The 18,296-nt window shown below is 37.3% G+C and overlaps 1 protein-coding gene across 1 annotated transcript in view; it reads left to right on the top strand.

Moving 5' to 3' along the window:
• Window positions 1–11,171, top strand: part of LOC133985754 (homeodomain-interacting protein kinase 3-like) — a 40,910-nt gene extending 29,739 nt beyond the window's left edge. The window contains exons 8-9 of the mRNA XM_062425455.1: window positions 5,474–5,537; window positions 11,061–11,171. Coding sequence (XP_062281439.1) covers window positions 5,474–5,537; window positions 11,061–11,171 — 175 coding nt within the window. The remainder of the gene's footprint in view (window positions 1–5,473; window positions 5,538–11,060) is intronic.
• The last annotated feature ends 7,125 nt before the right edge of the window (window positions 11,172–18,296 follow it).

Below are 18,296 nucleotides of genomic sequence, written 5' to 3'. Positions count from 1 at the left end.
TAAAGCAGCATCTCTTAGTACATGTGTACAATCTGTCTTTTTCTTTCTTAGATAATCAAACATGTGATAATATTAATTACAGTTCCATATATTTAAATATGACAGTAATTATAACACCAGCATTCTACGTTTCGGAAACCATCATCTCAGTGCAGATTCAGATTGGTGCTAAATTTTCCATGAAGACAAATATGAAGTCATGCTGCAGCCATTTGTCTTCACTGATTGTGATCAGATGACGTACTTGGAAAGCAGTATGATAACAGTGACACTGCTGTAGAAGTGGGGATTTAAGGGGCTTATCATAAGTAGCTTGTTAAAGCTCTGTGATCATTAGGAATGTTTGTTGCAGTGAATTATGTGAATCGTGTCGCTGATAGAACTACCACAAATAAAGCTTAGTGACCTTGTTAAAGGCCTTTAACAGTGAAAATAACAAATAATAAAGGAGTTGTTTGTGTATACAACTTTATGTCCTGAGTGACTTTTTTCAACTGAGAAAAATATCTATAAATGAATAGTAGATATGACATCTTCACTTACACCAGTTGACAGCATAATTGTCCATCATTGAGTGGGCCTAAAGAAAGGATAGTAAAAGTTTAAAAAAAATAATAATAATTAAGTTAAACATGGGTGTTCCCACAATGGACACTGTATAAAAAGGGTAGAACTGCCTCTATCCGTTAGAATAACAGACTTAGAATGCAAATACAACATTTTTTATACATTTAGGTATTTGTGGTTGTAGAAAAAACAAAATGTGACAACTTACTAAGCCAAATAAGGCCAAAAATCTGTTCTATTACACGCCAGTTTTTTTGGTCCCTTGTCCCATTCAGCTTCCACTGGTCCTTAATGCAGTACTGATAACATTTCAATTGACGGTATTGCACATATATGCAATTGAGATGGTACAATAATACATAGATATGCATTACAATACCATAACACATCGTAGAATTATACAATAAGGTACAAAATATTGTCACACTTCATTGGATTGTGCTAGCCAAAAGGTGGATGTAGTGGATATCTAATTTAGGAATTAAACTAATTGAATTGCATTTTCAAACTTTTAGCCTGATTTGAAAAGGCCCCCTTCAGTGTTGTCAGCAGGACCTCAGGAGTGGAACAGCTCTATCACAGCAGACCAGTTCAGCTGGCGGCGGCCATACAGTAAAAGCATAGGGCCTCCAGTGTGTCCGATCTCTGGGGAAGTGAACCTAATACCTCCCTCCATCCCTTCTCTCCACGCTTGGACGAGTGCGTTCACTGTACCATGAGTCGCAAAGTATGTGATTTCACTGTTTGGGTTGGCAGCCCAGACCAAAACGCTCTTAAAGAGCGGCCTGCTGGACTGTGAGGAAAAAGACAAGCATCGCAAAGGGGCTATTTGAAAAATCCACTGTTTGGTTTGGTCGAGCTGTGCATTGTCCGTTCTGTTACAATAGAAAACATAATTCATAATAAACACCTCTGTGCTGAGGCATTTCAGTGGTGTTGTGTCATATGTTGCTTATGTTTTTGATGTTCACAGCTGAATTCAGCACTGAGGTCATATCCACAGGGTCACAGACAATCATTCTTTGAGGTAAAATATTTACAAACTTTCTATTTTATGTACATAATTAATTTCCTGCTTTTCACCTTGAGGTTTTCCTCAGAATCTCTTACTCATCAACATATAATAATATATTGATATATAAGATTGTATATACTATTCTATATACTATACAGGCCCAACATACCACATTAATATATTCACATACACATGCATAGGAAACACGACACACAAGACACATACATTCATATGTCCTAATATTATCACATTGATTCATCTTACACATAACACATATAGCTCTCATCCCAAACCCCTACCCTATGCAAACCTAACACACATACATACACACACACACACACACACACACACACACACACACACACACACACACACACACACACCTCATATGCCATCCCGTAAGATCGTTCTCTCGCTTTTTTTTAGGTATTTACAAACTTTCAATGTAACATAATTGGTGGTATGTTTTAGTCACTGTACTACAAATTGTGTACACTTCATACCAATGTTGACCATTTTTCAAAACATGATTAATTATAAGGCACTCAATTGAGTCCACTTTAAAAATGAATTTGTACAGATATGAAAAGTAGCCCATATATAGCAGTCTCCCTTTTGGTGAGTTCAAGTACACTTGAACTCAATCCAAAATTTTCACAGTCACCAGCCAAACAGCAATAATAAATTATAATAAATTACCAAAATCACATCATCCTCTTATACAGCTCTCTTCCTCTGGGCTTAACTTTCTCACAACACAGCTTTTATAAGCAATGCTTTGTGGTAGCTGACTCTCAAATCTCAGATGAATATCCTTGAACATAAAAACTAGGAGCATCTCCAAAACCGTCTTGCATTACCATGGGATGATGAAATAACATTTACAGATGAATTATGACAAAGAACAGTCACTATGACCAAGTATCCATATTGTCTGTGTTTCAAGTCTTTGTAAAGTGATTTTCACAGTAGATATGGTATACTGGCCTTAACGGAAATCAGTGGCCGCATGAAAAGCAGGAAGTCACTGAGAAATTATTTATCTTAAAGGTGCAGTTCGTAGAATTTAGTAGCATCTAGCAGAAAGGACTTAGGATGAATGGAATATAACATTCATGGTTTAGTGTATAATGTGTATAATAAACTGAAAAATAAGAATTGTTGTCTTTTTGGAGCGCCCTGGTAGCTGAGTGGTTACAGCGCATGCCACATAAATGCAGCATCCGAGGTTCAACTTCAGCAAGGGACCTTGCTGCACGTCATTCCCCTCTCTCTCTCCGTTTCCTGTCGGCCTCTAAGCCATCTACTTTCGAATAAAAGCAAAAAAAAACTGCTCAGAATGGATGGATGTAGAGAGGGCCTTTTTTATGTTTTGTGGCCAGAGTAGATTCTCCTACACACTTGGAAGGGGAGGTTGAGAGGAGGGGTATTCATTGGGTTGAAATCTGACACTCACTGCTAAAAGCAACTGATCCTACACACTGGATCTTTAATGTGACATATACATGAATTGTAAATATTGGCCATATCATCCAATACGTTCTACCATAGGCGCCGAAACCGTGGGTGCTCCGGGGCCCGGGCACCCACGGGAATTCATGAGCACCCACGGGATCCAGCTGACATTTTTTTTTAATCAAACGCGTACTTCGGACGAGACTAGCGGTTTCTCTGTTAAAACACTGTAACTCCTACCGTTGTTCCTACTTACACTTATTATAGTCGTCCGATTGGGATATATAGCGCTCTATTTAAAATATGTTTGCATAACGGTGCGCAGAGAAGTGTAGTCATTTACTTAATAAAGGAGCACAATCCATACAAACAAGCATTATATTTGTAATGTTGTGTTTTGAGATGAATTCTGAGGTTCATTTTAGGCATATTTAATTCATGTCCATCAAAGAAATGTTTAAATATTTATAATATTAGTAATAATGCTAAGCTGTAGTGCATGATGGGATGAGACAGCCGAGAAAATGTGAGACTTCTTCCTGCTGCCTTCGTTTCTATGACAACAAGCGCTTACAACTGTTCTGGACAACAAAATCTAGATGCCAAATTGCCAATACACATGTTTTCTATTGACTTTTTATTAAAATTGTTTTGTGCATGAGGTTTGGCAATATTGCATATGAACAGACAAGAACCCGATAGAAGGAATGGTGAAGCAGCATCAAAGACGAAGAACATAGTTTGTAACGATCAACAATGTAATAATAGACGATAATGTAATGTAGCCTAATGATTTTCACTCTTGATTTATTTTATTTTATTGTCATCTCATCTGTTAAAGATAGGCTATTTTTGTGAAGCGTTTCAAACGCACTCATGTTTAAATCTGTTATAGGCTACAACCAGTAGCAAGACCTGTCTAAATCAACTGATTTAGCCTAGATTGTGTTTAACTTGTTTGATTGCAATCAACCAGCGTTCAGTATCAGCCTGTTGTTTTACCTGTTGAATTTCCTGATACAACTTCATGGTTACTCAGCTAAATAAATTAAGCTACTCAGTTAAAAAAAATGCAATGCCTAGGACTCACGTTGACAGTGCCAAAGTTAGGCTACTCGCCTTGCAATAAGAGGTAAATAAACGTTTGAAATGGAAAGCACTTGTTTGACTTTACGCTCCTTTATTCAGAGCGAACAACGTTTCGCCTCTGTGCGTTCTGTTCGCTCAGGCATTAAATAAGCGTTTCTTTTATTGTCCTGGACATTATTTTAGCCTAACTCTAAACCAGTTAATAGAAATATTTTCATGATGTCTGAAACCTTTGAGTGTCGAAAATTTGGAGGAGGGGAGTCAGATTAAAAGTGCCAATGGAGATGGCGCGCGCACCCATCCGTTAGCAGCCTATCCAAACTCAATGCAGGGCTAAAAGCAACACCCTTGATAAAATGTAGGCTAGATCTTTTAGCAAAGTGATATTACCACACTACAACACATGTACTAGGCTGGCTACAGATTGATTTGTCATATTACAAAGCTCAGCTTGACTGCTTTACCGTGTTTTCATCCCGGGAAATAGTTTTGGTCATAAGTGCCATCGGTTGTGTCGCGTCAAGCGTTTGCCGTGTAATTCCATTTTCGATTTAAATTTAAATTGGTTATTTTATTGTAAAATATTGATGCGATATACACAGGGAAAATAAATAGACTATATGAAACGTTATTATGCAATTTATGGGTTGCGACCCCCAGTTGGGAACCGCGAGCACCCACGGGCAAAAACAAAAGTCGGCGCCTATGCGTTCTACTAAATACTTGAAAGGCCATCATGTTAAGTTGAAGATTGCTTTATTAGTTTGTTAAAAGAGCAATACAGTCAAAGATTCATCCCTTCATAAACTTTTTTCACAGCAGACATTTTTTACTTGTCATTGGAGAAGCAAAACAGAAGTGTTATGGCAAGACATGACAGTGTGACAGTTAGTAAGCATGCAGAAAATATGTGACATTTTGTCAAACAAAATTTCAGTATTAAGATAATTTGTAAAGTCCTTAATGACATTCTTTCATTTATCTATGAATTTGAGGAAACAGTGTGATTCTTGTCATTTTGATTACTGGTTGCTAAAAGCCAATTCTCCTGGGACGAGGCCTGAAAGAATTTCCCAAATTTCCCAAACTTAATAAAAATGTTGAGATTATTGTGGTTGGTACTTCCAGCAGTATCCTTGCCTTTTTCCCGTGTCCATCTTGTGAAAACTAATTGATGGAGGGGGGGCAACATTCCTCTAACCATCTCCATACGAGAGGTCTGTATCTATTTTTGGGAACAGCTCCTGCGTCCCACACATGCATGATTCCCCTGGAGTGTCTGGCGACATCTTTTTCCCAGAGATCTATGTATACATGCGTCCTGGGTCATCTTTATTTGTCATGTAGTTACTCCCAGATCAAGTGTGTGGTTCCCAGAAACGAGGTTTGCCTTGTGGACGTGGGCAACATGGTGAGAAAACAAAACAGAAATACAGTTGTGTTTGGCTGTGCCAGCATGAATCAGTGGAATTCAGCATCTGACATTACAATTCAGCCAGTTGTCGAACTCACAGATTAGACATACATGGCATATTGAGCTTATAATAGGACACAACCAACATGTACTGTTTTGCATACTGCGTCAGCATGAGGTCTATAAACATATTTTACATTCAGTAATAGCTTGACTTCTTGGCTCGTATTAGATTTCCTCTGTTCCTAATAAATATGTCAGATTAAATCATTTTGATTTGACACTCATCAGATGGTTTGGTTATACTGCATCCCCTCCAGAGGATGGTGGTGGAAAGTCTCACAGAGTGCAACATGTTCTGGATCCTCTCTAGCAAAATGTACTGCTGTTTTCCTAACAAAGTTACAAATCGTATCAGCAGCAGTTCAGTGTTCTCTTCTGCAAAACATTAGTGTCAGTAAATTCCACAATGTTAAAATTCAATTTTTAAAGCAATTAGATTTATATAAGAGGATTGGTTCATTCACATCACAGAGAAACAAACATTTCCCACTTTCCTCTTTTATTTAGTCATGCAGATTTCTGTTTGATCAGCAGGGATTCTGAGGGGCCATCCACATGGAGACGATTTTGGAGTGAAACCGCAAATGTCGTAAAAATGAATCCGGAGTTTTCGCTGCTTGAAAACGCACTTTTTTGAAACCTGGTTCAAAGGTGGAAAAGTCCAAAACGTTTCAGGTTTTGGATTCGTGAGAACACCAGAAACGCAAACGATGATGTCATCACCCCTCGACCCGCCCCTCTAGCTTTTGACCTCTTAAGACCGCGACAACAACACACAATGGCGGAATACAGCCTAATCTCGATGATGCTGGCGGTGCTGCAGCAGATAATGACCCTTATTAACACGCTAGGGGGATATATATTACAGCAAAACCGATATATTGTTATATTGTTCGGTGTTGTTTGGTTATTTCTCCTTCTTCGACTGTCCGCAGGCTTTATGCGCATGCTCCGCCTCTTCTTCGTTTTTCGGTGGATTTCTGTAGCTGAAACAGCGCCACACACAGGCCTGGAATATGTACTATAGCGTTTTCGAGAGTTAATGCGTTTTGGGAATGAGTCCATCGTTACTGAGAAATGTCTGGTCCCCCTGGGGGAAAAGATTGTTTTTAAAATCTGGCTTCGTCTAAACGGCCCCTAAGATCCCTGTTGTTGAGAGTTTTGCTGCCACTTCAGTTAAGTCAGTTTTATTTATGCAGCCAAAAAGTATACTTGGCTACTACGGAGAAACAGATCGACAATATTAGGTAAATAAAGTGTGAAGTGTGTATATGAAAAATATATATATCACCAAAGTTGATAAATGTCACGTTGAGAAACGTCAAGTAGGTTACTGCCAAGTAATGGTAGGACCTTGACACAAAAATCTCCTCTGTTCCACAAAGAGCTATAAAGAAAAGAGCCTATACACACAAGAGGCAAGACTCAAAGAGGGAGAGGTAAAGAAGGGATGAGAGAAAGGAGATGATGCTGAGAGAGGATAAAGCAGTATCTGCAGATAACACATGATGTAAGAACAGTATTAAGTAAAGACGGAGCAAGCACTGGCTGACATTTCACCACGGTCAAAGCACTGAAAAATTACATACAAAAGCTCAATAGCAGTGTACAGTGTTTATCCATTGTCATGTCGTTAATTAATAGCACGGGAAAAGAAAAGACCCAGTCACTCAAAAATGTTGCAATCTGTGTATTTTTTTCAAATTGAGAGCTCACTCTAAGTAGAATCTGACATATTGTTTTAGGAGTGCTGCATGCCATTACAGATATAAAATCTGATAAAACATGCAATGCTTACATTTAGCCTGGGCTTAGAGCCACCCTCACTGTACCTACAAATGCAAGATGAGGGGAAGCTCCTTGAAGTGCTGAGAAAAGCCATTCAGTTGTGCAATGATAGTTCATGTTTTCATCTTTCATCGTTTTCTTGGCTGGAGAAGTGAGGACACAACTCCATTTCAAGAGCACTTAGAAAAACAGACGTGTGCTCCTTCTTTCACAGATGTGAACCAAAACTAAACAATTGAGCAGAACAACTGACTGACCCACATAAACAATATGAGGCTGACCAAACAGACTGTCCACTTTCTTCCATTAAAATATAGAGTTTCAGGTTAGTGGTCTGGACAGATTCTACTTTTCTTCACTGCTTGGTTGACAGATCTATGCATCATTTCCAACCTGGATGTTTCAGAGCCTGTCAATGAGACAGCAAGAATGTTTCCTAGCTGTATGTATCTGTAAAGGCACATGATGCCAAGTTCCAGTAAGAAAATCCTTGCAAAAAACTAAAAAGGGAACTGACATTTACTTGGCAGATGACTTAAAAAGTCCAGACATTTATACACCTTCAGGTGAAATGTTTTAGGCTTTTACACTCAACAAGGTTCAATAACAAAAAAATAAATAAAATTACAATATAGACCTTCCTAAACATACAGATTATTATTGTTGATTGACTAACATTAGCCTTAAAAGCCAGCCTTCTGCTAGGTGTGATCATCTCTGCGGTGATGATTAAATGTATATATGAGAAATTGTTTTCATATGAGTAAGACACTGCACATGGAAGAATAGAGACTGCATTGTATGACGCACTGAAACATCTGAGCAAAATATGGTTTCAACTTGCGAGCGCATTATTCATGTACAGTCTTTTATCAACAGGAGGGCAACAGTCAGGACAGGAAAATGACTTTTTGATCCAAAAACCACATTCACAGGTTACTGCATCAGTTCAAAAGATGGGCATTTGAATTACAAAACACGGACTATCCAATGAAAAATTCATGTTACTATGCATCTTATTTTCTCATTTTGAACATATGTGTTTACAGTAAGAATTCCCTCTTTCATTTGACAGTGCCATTACATCTGATTATAATAACTACTTTAGACAATTAGAGCCTTTAAGCCTGACACGACTGGAGGTCTTGATTTTGAATCCATGAAGTGTGAGAGTCATGGCATACAGAACTACACTGCACCGTATAAGGCAACATGGAAACAATTTGATATGACTGAATAATCTGGTTTACTTAAATACACAATTTTACAGATGTTTCTTTCCTCTAATCACTGCAGTCTTTGCTAGCAGACAATACAGTGATCCCAGCTCATCTATGTATGGCCCATGGTTTGCAGTGTAATGGTAGAGTGAGGAACAAGGAATGTTAATGTTGATTCCTCCAGGAGCTATCAATCACTCTCTATGGTCACTCTGCAGAAAACGGAAAGTGGCCACAAGCTGGTTTACTTGTCCACTGGCTCATAAAAAACATCTTTCTAATGCTAATCTTCCCATATGCACCTCTGCAAGTTGACTGTCATGCTTTGTCAATTTAATATACTGTAATATATGTTGCTCCCCTCAGCTGAAACTTGTTTGTGTCTTGTTGCTACGCGTTATGGGTTGTTCATTTATTTCAAAAGTCCTACATAATAATTCAGCCTTGACTTTTTTCATTATGCTAGTCCCTTATCCTCCCCACTGAGTGAATCATGTGTTTTATATGAATGCATAATGATATCAGGTCCACTCTTGTATGAAAATAAAGGATTGTGCAATTTAAAAGCTGTTGATCTATCTTCCTTTCTTTTAATTCATATACTTGTTTGATGGTGTTTTAACCAGGAATAACTAGCCAAACTGATGAGGTGACATTAAATTACACTAAAAACCAGTGTAGCTTCAATTAAGTTTTGTTGTCATTCCTGCAGAATCAAAAACCAAGAGCTTTCTTTTTCATGCTGGCACTCACAGGTGCCAAAAGAGATGTCTCTCAGTAAATGAAGCCACAAAGTCCACATTTGGTCAACAAGTTGGAGCCTGAATGGAGCTTAGCTGTGTCAAGTGGCACTCACCTGTGCTGAATGTTGAAAGCTGACAGGATCAAAGTATTGACTCTGATGGATTTGGGGGGTTTCAAGTCACTTCAGAGTTTAATTGTGGAGCCAATATCCATTAACCATTAGCAGAACTTTAACAGACATTGTGGATGCCACTTGAGAGAAATCCATCACAGACAAAGATTTATACACAGATTTCTAACCCTAACCCTAAACCAATAAAACACAGCAAAACACAGCTGGAAGATATGTTGCATATTGATGATATGATGCTCATTTATATGTGTATACAGATATTTTATTCGATTTATATTTCTTCTTTAGGAGTCTCGAAACAGATTTTACTATGCAGAAGGAGACAGGTTCCTGTAATGCATTGAACATTACAGACTAGACTCCACCCTTAAACTAACAGTTTAAGGGTGGATTTTCTCCTTAAGTCAGACTCAACAAAGGTGGTCTGGACTACAGTGCTGCCATTATGTCACCAAACACAGTTTGACATTACACTGATACATCACAGGGAGGTGAGAGGGCGAGGATAAGTGTTCCTGTAATGCGCTACTAATGTATAATCCTGAACATGGCACACTCTGAAACATTACATATGTCATACTTTACATTTATAACTGCCAATGACAAAACTACACAAATCCTTTAAGTACGCCATTAAAACTGTACTCTTCAACTGATCTCAAATCAAGGACCAGAAGGAATTGACTACAAATCCATTATCAACATGCTGTAGACTCTGAAGTGAATATGTTGAAAAAAGTAGAATATTAGGATGTGAAGTGTGTGTTGTGGCTGTAGTTGATGATAATTAATGTTAACAAATCTCCATCTGTAGTTTTTTTACATCTGTATTTGCAGAAAGGCAAAATAACTTCTTCTATCATAAGATAGTGTAGAACACAAACAGCCTCAATGTTTTATTTGGGGCAATATTGTATTCAGCTTTGCAAGGACACTTTTTCTTTCTTAGACATTTAACAGGTTGCTGAAAGGTCAACTATGAAGTTCAGCTAACGACATATTTCCTCACATAAAGCACCACACATTTGTCTTCCTTCATATTCATGATAAATGGCTTGTTGATCTAAATACAATCTACACTAATGTTATTTAGATTGTTACTTCATCAAGTTACCTCATCGCTGTACATTTTCCAAAGTGCCTTATCTCATCTGGGAGCTCTGAAAGAAAGAGTTCAGAATGGATAACCCTGTTTGACTTGATGGATTGCAGAAAGTAGCTGTGTTATCACATCCAGAGGTTAATATAGCAACATTGGAGGTAGATGATCAAAACAGAGGCTGCTCCTGTACAGACAGCATAATTAGGCTGCTGTCAAATACTATAAATGAGAGGAGGAGAGGAGAGGAGAGGAGAGGAGAGGAGAGGAGAGGAGAGGAGAGGAGAGGAGAGGAGAGGAGAGGAGAGGAAATGAGAGGAGAGGTTTAAATATAAGTAACAAGGAGAGAATGGCACAAACAGGAAACATCACTGTTTTCAGCAACATAAAAATATTCAATAAGCTCCACTAACGTGTGCATATGGTAGTTAAATATTTCCGTGATTTTTTATCTTCACTCCTCTCTTCTCTAGAGAATGGCTCTTTGGCCTCAGTTCCCCTCTCGAGCTGCCCCAGTTCAAACGTCTTCTGGCCAACAGCAGCTTTGGCAGAAGGAGTTTGTTTTGCAGAATCTGTTTAACTAAGACTCCCCAGTCTGCTTTGTCACACAGACCAAGATAAATATATGCCTGATGGGCTTTTTCAGATAACAGAATTGACTCATTGGGACCCTAGGGTCTCCACATACACATTGAAATGTGTGGGTGTGTGCTGTGCTCAATAGGAACCATATACACAAGAGCAAGCACATATAACATATTCAGAGTATCACTGTATTTTTTCATTGAATTGAAGGTTTATCTGGAACATAAATCATAAACCCTCTATTTCTACAAACATGACATACATTGTATGTATGGATAAACTCATTAAACTGTCACTGGAATACTTAAAAATTATTTGAAAAGTAAAGGATACATATTGTTTTTGTTTTTACTAGTTATGTTTCTACAAGCTACCCTTTTGGCTCTAATTAAAGATACACGTAATAGCCTTTTTCCAACTATGGCCATATCCTCTGTGGTATGGCAAAAACTGCAGATTCTGGGCAGTAACTGATGACACAAAATTGTAGTCTAGTTTAAGTCAATTAAAACAGCATTAGATTTAATCTATTTTTTTGTCATTCATGCATTTGTTTTACTTTTAATGAAATTAAAATAAAAAATAAAATAAAACAATCAAGTAATCCAACAATTGTGATCATCACTAGCATTCTCACATTTAACCTCCGACTGTCAAAGTGACAGGACATTTATATTGCTGTGTTGTTTTTGAAGTGAAGCGATGTTGCAATCCTACTGCTGCTGTGTAGTGAGACAGAGACAGTAGGTGGTCTGGATTCATTGGAAGTTCTTCTGTTTTTGCTTGTTTGAAATGTAATGAGTGACATGATAGGACAAGGGAGTAAACTGTGTCCTACTGTTCAGCTATATCAACAGGCTGTTATTAAGCATTTATCAGAGTTTATAATGAGTTGATGTGGTGGATGGAATAGACATTTTATGGAGTACTGCAGCTAATACTGGATTTATACTTGATGCAAGAGCTTAACCGGAGTCTGACTGTAGCAACGCCTTGGATTTCATTTGTTCATATCATCACCATAACAGTGTAGATCAGTGATCAGGCAGTATTGTGCTTTCATTAAATACCCCACAGTTGGAAAGGTTTGTTTAGTTTTATTACAGAATATGAGATGAATCCATGCAGTCACTCCATTTATGTTGTTCCATTCACTGTGATAGAGAGCCCAGGTCGGGGTGAGCTGAAGGTTTTCAATGGAAACAGTTTTGCTGGATATGAACAATGTCTGACTATCATAGTTCTTGCAGGCCTTGTGCAGTATCTCCATAGCTGCAGTATTACTCCCAATGTGTAGTTACATTTTTGAAGAGGTGCACAACAGCTTTTAAACCCATGAATGCAGCTGCCATAGATATGTAACCCCTTAACACCGATGTATAAATAAAGCTGTCACTCCTATTTCACTCCTATTTGTATGAGTTGCTGAGTTACTGACATTGTGCAACTTTTTAACAGCAGTATTTCATAAAATGTATTTTCAGTTTACACTGAACAAGTAATATAAGCTATACTTTATGATATAAATCATTTATCATATATGGTGTGATTTGGAGCAAAATATCAAGCACATTATTTTTTTTAAACAAGGTACTCTGAACAGATATATTTTAATTTAGATCAAATTTGGTTGTTTTTTATACACTCCAACCTCAGAAAAACGTCCTCCTTAGAAAATGTTGTCTGGATAGTGCATACTATGAGCCCATAGTTTATTCAGGTGCAATATAAAATAACTTTTGCACGTCGATAATTCCTTATTTTGTTTGGATGCTTTTTATCTCCCATAGTGATTAATACTTTAATTCACTCCAAAAACAGTCAATTGGCACAAATCTTCTGTTGTGTCTTTGTATTTCCTCCTTGTGGACATGCAGCCTCTTCTAACAATCTCATGCAGAATTGGTCCAAAGATTTCATAGATCCATAGCAAGTGTGTTACTTTTGGTCAGACACGCAGTTCCCACACACAGCCTGCAGTCCCATTTGTACTGTATTTACTACTGGCAAGGAAAGGATTAGGCCTGGATAACTTCAGAGATGCAACTTGGTGGCCGGCCAACAAGTGCACAGAGCTCGGCTGAGACTGAGCACAGGGGTGTGTGGGATGAACCATCATGCCCAGCAGTATTGAGTTATAGCCATTTCATTTGGTGAAAGTTCATGATTTGAGTGATAGATGTGAGAGGCAGGTGGTAGTTTCAACAGATAGGGCACTCCCATGGGATTATTAACATTTTTCTAAAGGTATAGTTCACAGCAAAGAAATCCTCAAACACAAATCAAGTGGAAAGCTTACCACACAAGGATGCTCTCATATTCAGACAGTACTCAAAATTAAGAATTTCTTTCCCCGATTCAGTCAAACCTTCTGTTGTGAAAAATGTTTTTGGAAATACACAATGTGGCAATGTAAGAAGATAAATTTCATCTTGCTCATCCAGTGTAAGAGACTGATTTGGAGGCAAGGGTTGGGTTAAATCAAACACTGGGAAGGTACAGACTGCTGCTTCACTTTAAGACCTGCTATGAGCTATTTCGTAATTTACAACAGCTGGGAATATCACTGGTCACAAAGTCCATATCCTCATTGTGGGCTTGACAGCTTTGTGCTAAATCTACTATGTACAAAAACCAAGGGTGACTGTAACTACCATGCTCCTGCAGCAAACCGTTAAGATGCGAGTTGTTTCCCTGTCATTGTTCTCTTTAAGCTACGTCAGTCTTATCTCTGTGCTGAGTATTAACTTTTGCCTTTGAATAAGACAAATGTTTCTCAAAATGTTGAAGTATACCTACTCCACTGAGTCAGCAGATCAGAATGCTCTTTTCTCTAGCAGGAATCAAATTTTGGCAGAGAAATATCAAAACATTAAGCAGATAGATAAACAATAATCTCTATATCTCCATATGGCTGTCCATTCAATCATTGTGATATCAGCGATAACTGATAACATTTAGGTCTGTGTAGGTCTTGGAGTCCTTAGCTGCCAAATGCTTTTCACCAGTTATCTGATAACCTTTGTCTTCCCTTTGTACCTATAGTAACAGGTAGAGTACAGCAGATTTACAAGTTTGTTTGGTTTGAAGATAAATGCAAGAAACTCTGAATGTGTAATCTGTAATGAATGTGAATAAAGTGAAAAACAATGAGCTAAAAGAGGAGCACTGTGTTAATTTATTTCACACAAAGTTAAAGGCCCTTCAAACCCATGGTACACACAGATGTTTTCACTTAGCTTCCTGATTAAAACTCTTACAACGTACATCTTCATCATTCTATTGGAGCATTGACTAATGTGATTTCCAGCACAGCTTCATCCAGTCATCTCCGGTCAATTACTAATTAGTCAGAATAATTGAAATCAATCTATTTCATATCTGAGCAGGAACATGCAGAGGGTGTCAGAGGGGCAAGGGCCCAAATTTATAAAAGGAGATTTTTGCAAATAATTAAATAAATATATGCCTGTAATAACTACCCTTTCAATACTGTTAAAGGGATACTAAAATGTGTGTATTCAAGCCACAATTGTAAAAAGCAACACATAAGCTTTACATAAAGTTTATTAGCAACTGATTTTCACAGTTCACCCCTCTGACGCTTGAAACTCAGATGAATTTAGCTAACACTGAACATACCTCATTGGCTGCTTGTTACAGAATGAAGGAAAACTTAATTTTGTTGTATTTCTTAATTGTATCATATTTTTGTCATCTTGTAGATTGTGGGGGATAAAGATGCATAACTTTTTTCACAACTTTGTAACTACGTGTTAGGTGACAGTACTTGTTTTGTACAATGACAATCTCCTCAAATACTGGTTCATGCTACTGGGCTCCGTCAACTACAGTCACTTATCCTACAAACTCAGAAACAAGATGAGGTACTGAGTATATTGTTGTGTCATGCTGAATATAGCAGGAATAACAGGAATTTTAAAAATAAATTTAAAAAAACAAGAAAAGTTCTAGGACTCTAGGATGTCAAACATGCCTCAAACCTCATTTGAAGTCTATTTATGTACGTGCCTATCTGAGTAGAACTTAATACCACTATAGTAATACTGGCACAATATAAAACTCAGCCTGAGGATTTACTGTGTCTTTTGACTGCATGATCTATGCAGGCTTGGGAGCAGGGAATCCCTGCATTGAAATGGAGAGTTTCTGGCATGTATTAAGATATTGCATATAGGCATTACTTTTTATGAAAATAGTTTTTATGAATAAAAAAGAAATAATGGAGAGGAAATCTGTACTGTAAATCTTCAGTTCAGTACTGAGAAAACATTAAGTATAGACAATATTAATGTTCTTTGCTATAGTACACACAGGACACACACAAAAGACTCCAGTTATATGTTTCTGCTTGTTATTTGTCTGTGTAGGCCTCAGTTTTCCTCGTTGCCCTGAACTGTTTGTTAGTAGCAATCTGTAAATAAACTGAACTTGATTTATCTCAGAACACATTTCCGGTGTAGTATAGTTAGAGGTGTCAGTTCAGACACAGTCAAGGAAGTAGCACATTAGCATGTTTTATAGGTCATGCACCATGAACAGCCTCTTTCTGATGCTGCTTGGTAAAGTTTCACATACGTCCACTGAGGGCCATAATATCCTGTGTTCGTTTCTGATTAGACAGAGCAGTGATGACAGCAGGGATCATTAAATCACATATAAACTCAACATCTAACTTCTCACGGCTCCTTGGTGTATCCTGTCTCTGATATTATATATCCAGTATAGGTCGTTTTTCTAGTCTCCAAGCTGCCAAAACAGATTTAACCTTCATGCTGCCAAGAGAACAGATCATTCAAACATCCATCAGGACAAGTAATTTTGTCTCAAGCCTTAAAGACTTTTCACAGAACAAGAGATGATCTGCCATTAGAGTGAACTAATACTAGCTGTAACTCAAGAAATATATTGCCAGCCTGTGCAGATTGTAACTAGTATTGCAATGCTTTATTGTTTGTTTTATGTAACCAGGAATTCCTGTAAAGCAGTATTAATAATGAGTGGTTTCTGCAGGTTAAATACAGTAACATTAATAGAAACTGATACAGATTGATCAACTGAATAAACAGTCTTGCCACTATTAAAAATGTCTGTGTAATGTCCACTTTAAATTAATTCCTATTATTTACATTATATGTATAATTTAATGAAATCTCTATTTGTGATTGAAATAATCAATTTTGAGAACAAATAGCTTTTATGCATTTATGCAGTTATAAGTGAGACAGACATGTCTCATAAATAACTTTGAAACATTTTACATTTTTTCAGTAATAGGGCTGCAACTAACAATTATTCATTATGGATTAATCTTCACAAGATGCTTTTCTCAATTAATCAGTTGTTTGGTCTATGAAATGTCTATGACAATTTAGTGAAGCCAAAAATGATGTACTCAATTGCACAAAAAATTCTAACAACTTAATTCTTAAATTTCAAAATAATAAATGCTCTGCATTTTCTAGAAAAATGGACCACAATCACATATATTCATATTTTCCTCTACTTATGAACATACAATACATTTTACAGTATAAATTAAGACAATTCATGATGAAATCTCAAATTATGTTTAGAGTATTCATTTCCAGATTACATTTGGCACTTTGGCACATAACTTACTTTTACTGTTCTGTTTGTCAGATCAGTGTGTAATTTTATATCATAAATACACTTTTAACCAAAGTACAAGAAAAAGAAAAATTTCCCCTCCTGCAAAACTGTGTATAAGAAAAAATAAATCATGCAAACTTTACAACATGGACCCTTAAAATAATAATTTTGCAGTTTCCTCTAGTGTATATCTATTTCATATTTTCTACATACTGTTTATATTAAAGCTCCATCAACAGTGAGTCTTTCACCATGAAGTCACTCATATTCTGTGGTATGATCACTGATAAATATACCAATCAAAATCAGTGAACAGAACCAGTATATAGTACCCAGTCTGTGTATTAAAAGTTACCTCCAGAAGTTGAACTGACAAGTGTTATAAATCAAGGAAGGACCTTCCTGCTGAACCACATCAGAACAAATGCATCACGCCAGAGCGCTAATTCCCCACCAGCCTCTGTATAAACAAAGAGGGGGGAGGCAGAGGAGCAGTGTGGACGAGAGGGTGAGGGTGTGTGTGTGTGTGTGTGGGGGGGGGGGGATTCACTCTGTAAATGCACTCATATGGGCAACCAAGGCCTTATGATAACATTACTCGAAGCCAAAATTGAATAAAAGCAAATGCCACCCCTTTCAAATGAAGAAATAACATTTTTAATCAAATAGAAAATAACACAGGCTCACAAGGAAGAGAGAGAACAGAGAAGACTGAGAGGAAGTGAGTTTAAAGGCTGCAAGCTATTATGTATAATAATCAGTCATTGAGTAAGATTATGAAATCTCACCCTCTCAGTCACTGAAAGCTGCTGTGGACAGAAACATCATTAAAAAATGGCTGAAATCTAAATGTAAAACACAAAATGCTGTTGCCTTCAGATAAGGGGACCTTTTGTGTGTATGTGAGACACATGGTGAAAGTAATGAGGTAGTATATTAACAGCCTGTTACACTGATAAGTGAGGTGCTGGTTGTGGATGTGCTGTGAAAATGAGAGCATGCATTAACACTGACGTTAAATATTTTATTCACTTGTGTTTCCTAAAACTGACAGATACACTTCTTCTTTAACCTGGCAGCACATCAATAAGGTCTATGTTATATAAACAGTATAAATACTTTCCCTCCTCCCTCAATATTTAATTTCTGCCACCTAACCCCCCCCAAATGCAAGCACCCTGCATTAGCAGCTGCCAGATGTGGCAACTGCTGTGGTTGTGAAAAGCAGCGCACTAACACAAGTTATACACAGTATGTGCTATGTCCTTCACAAATGAAATGAATGTCCTTGCATTCTTTTAAAACCTTTCTCACTGGATTCCAGATATGCTTATGTAGCTGTCAGTGTTTCTGTTCATTTTGGTTGGAATATTAGATATATTGTTTTTATGAGAGGGGTTTAGTTTTGTTTTTATTGTATTTTTTGTATGTAATTTTAAGTATTTATGTATTCCGTTTTTAAGGTTTTTAGTCTACTCTACATCTCTTTT

Source organism: Scomber scombrus, chromosome 2 (genome assembly GCF_963691925.1).
Source record: "Scomber scombrus chromosome 2, fScoSco1.1, whole genome shotgun sequence".
NCBI classification, from domain to species: domain Eukaryota; kingdom Metazoa; phylum Chordata; class Actinopteri; order Scombriformes; family Scombridae; genus Scomber; species Scomber scombrus.
Note: the sequence above shows the minus strand (reverse complement) of the source record. Positions and strands in the feature narration are given on the sequence as shown.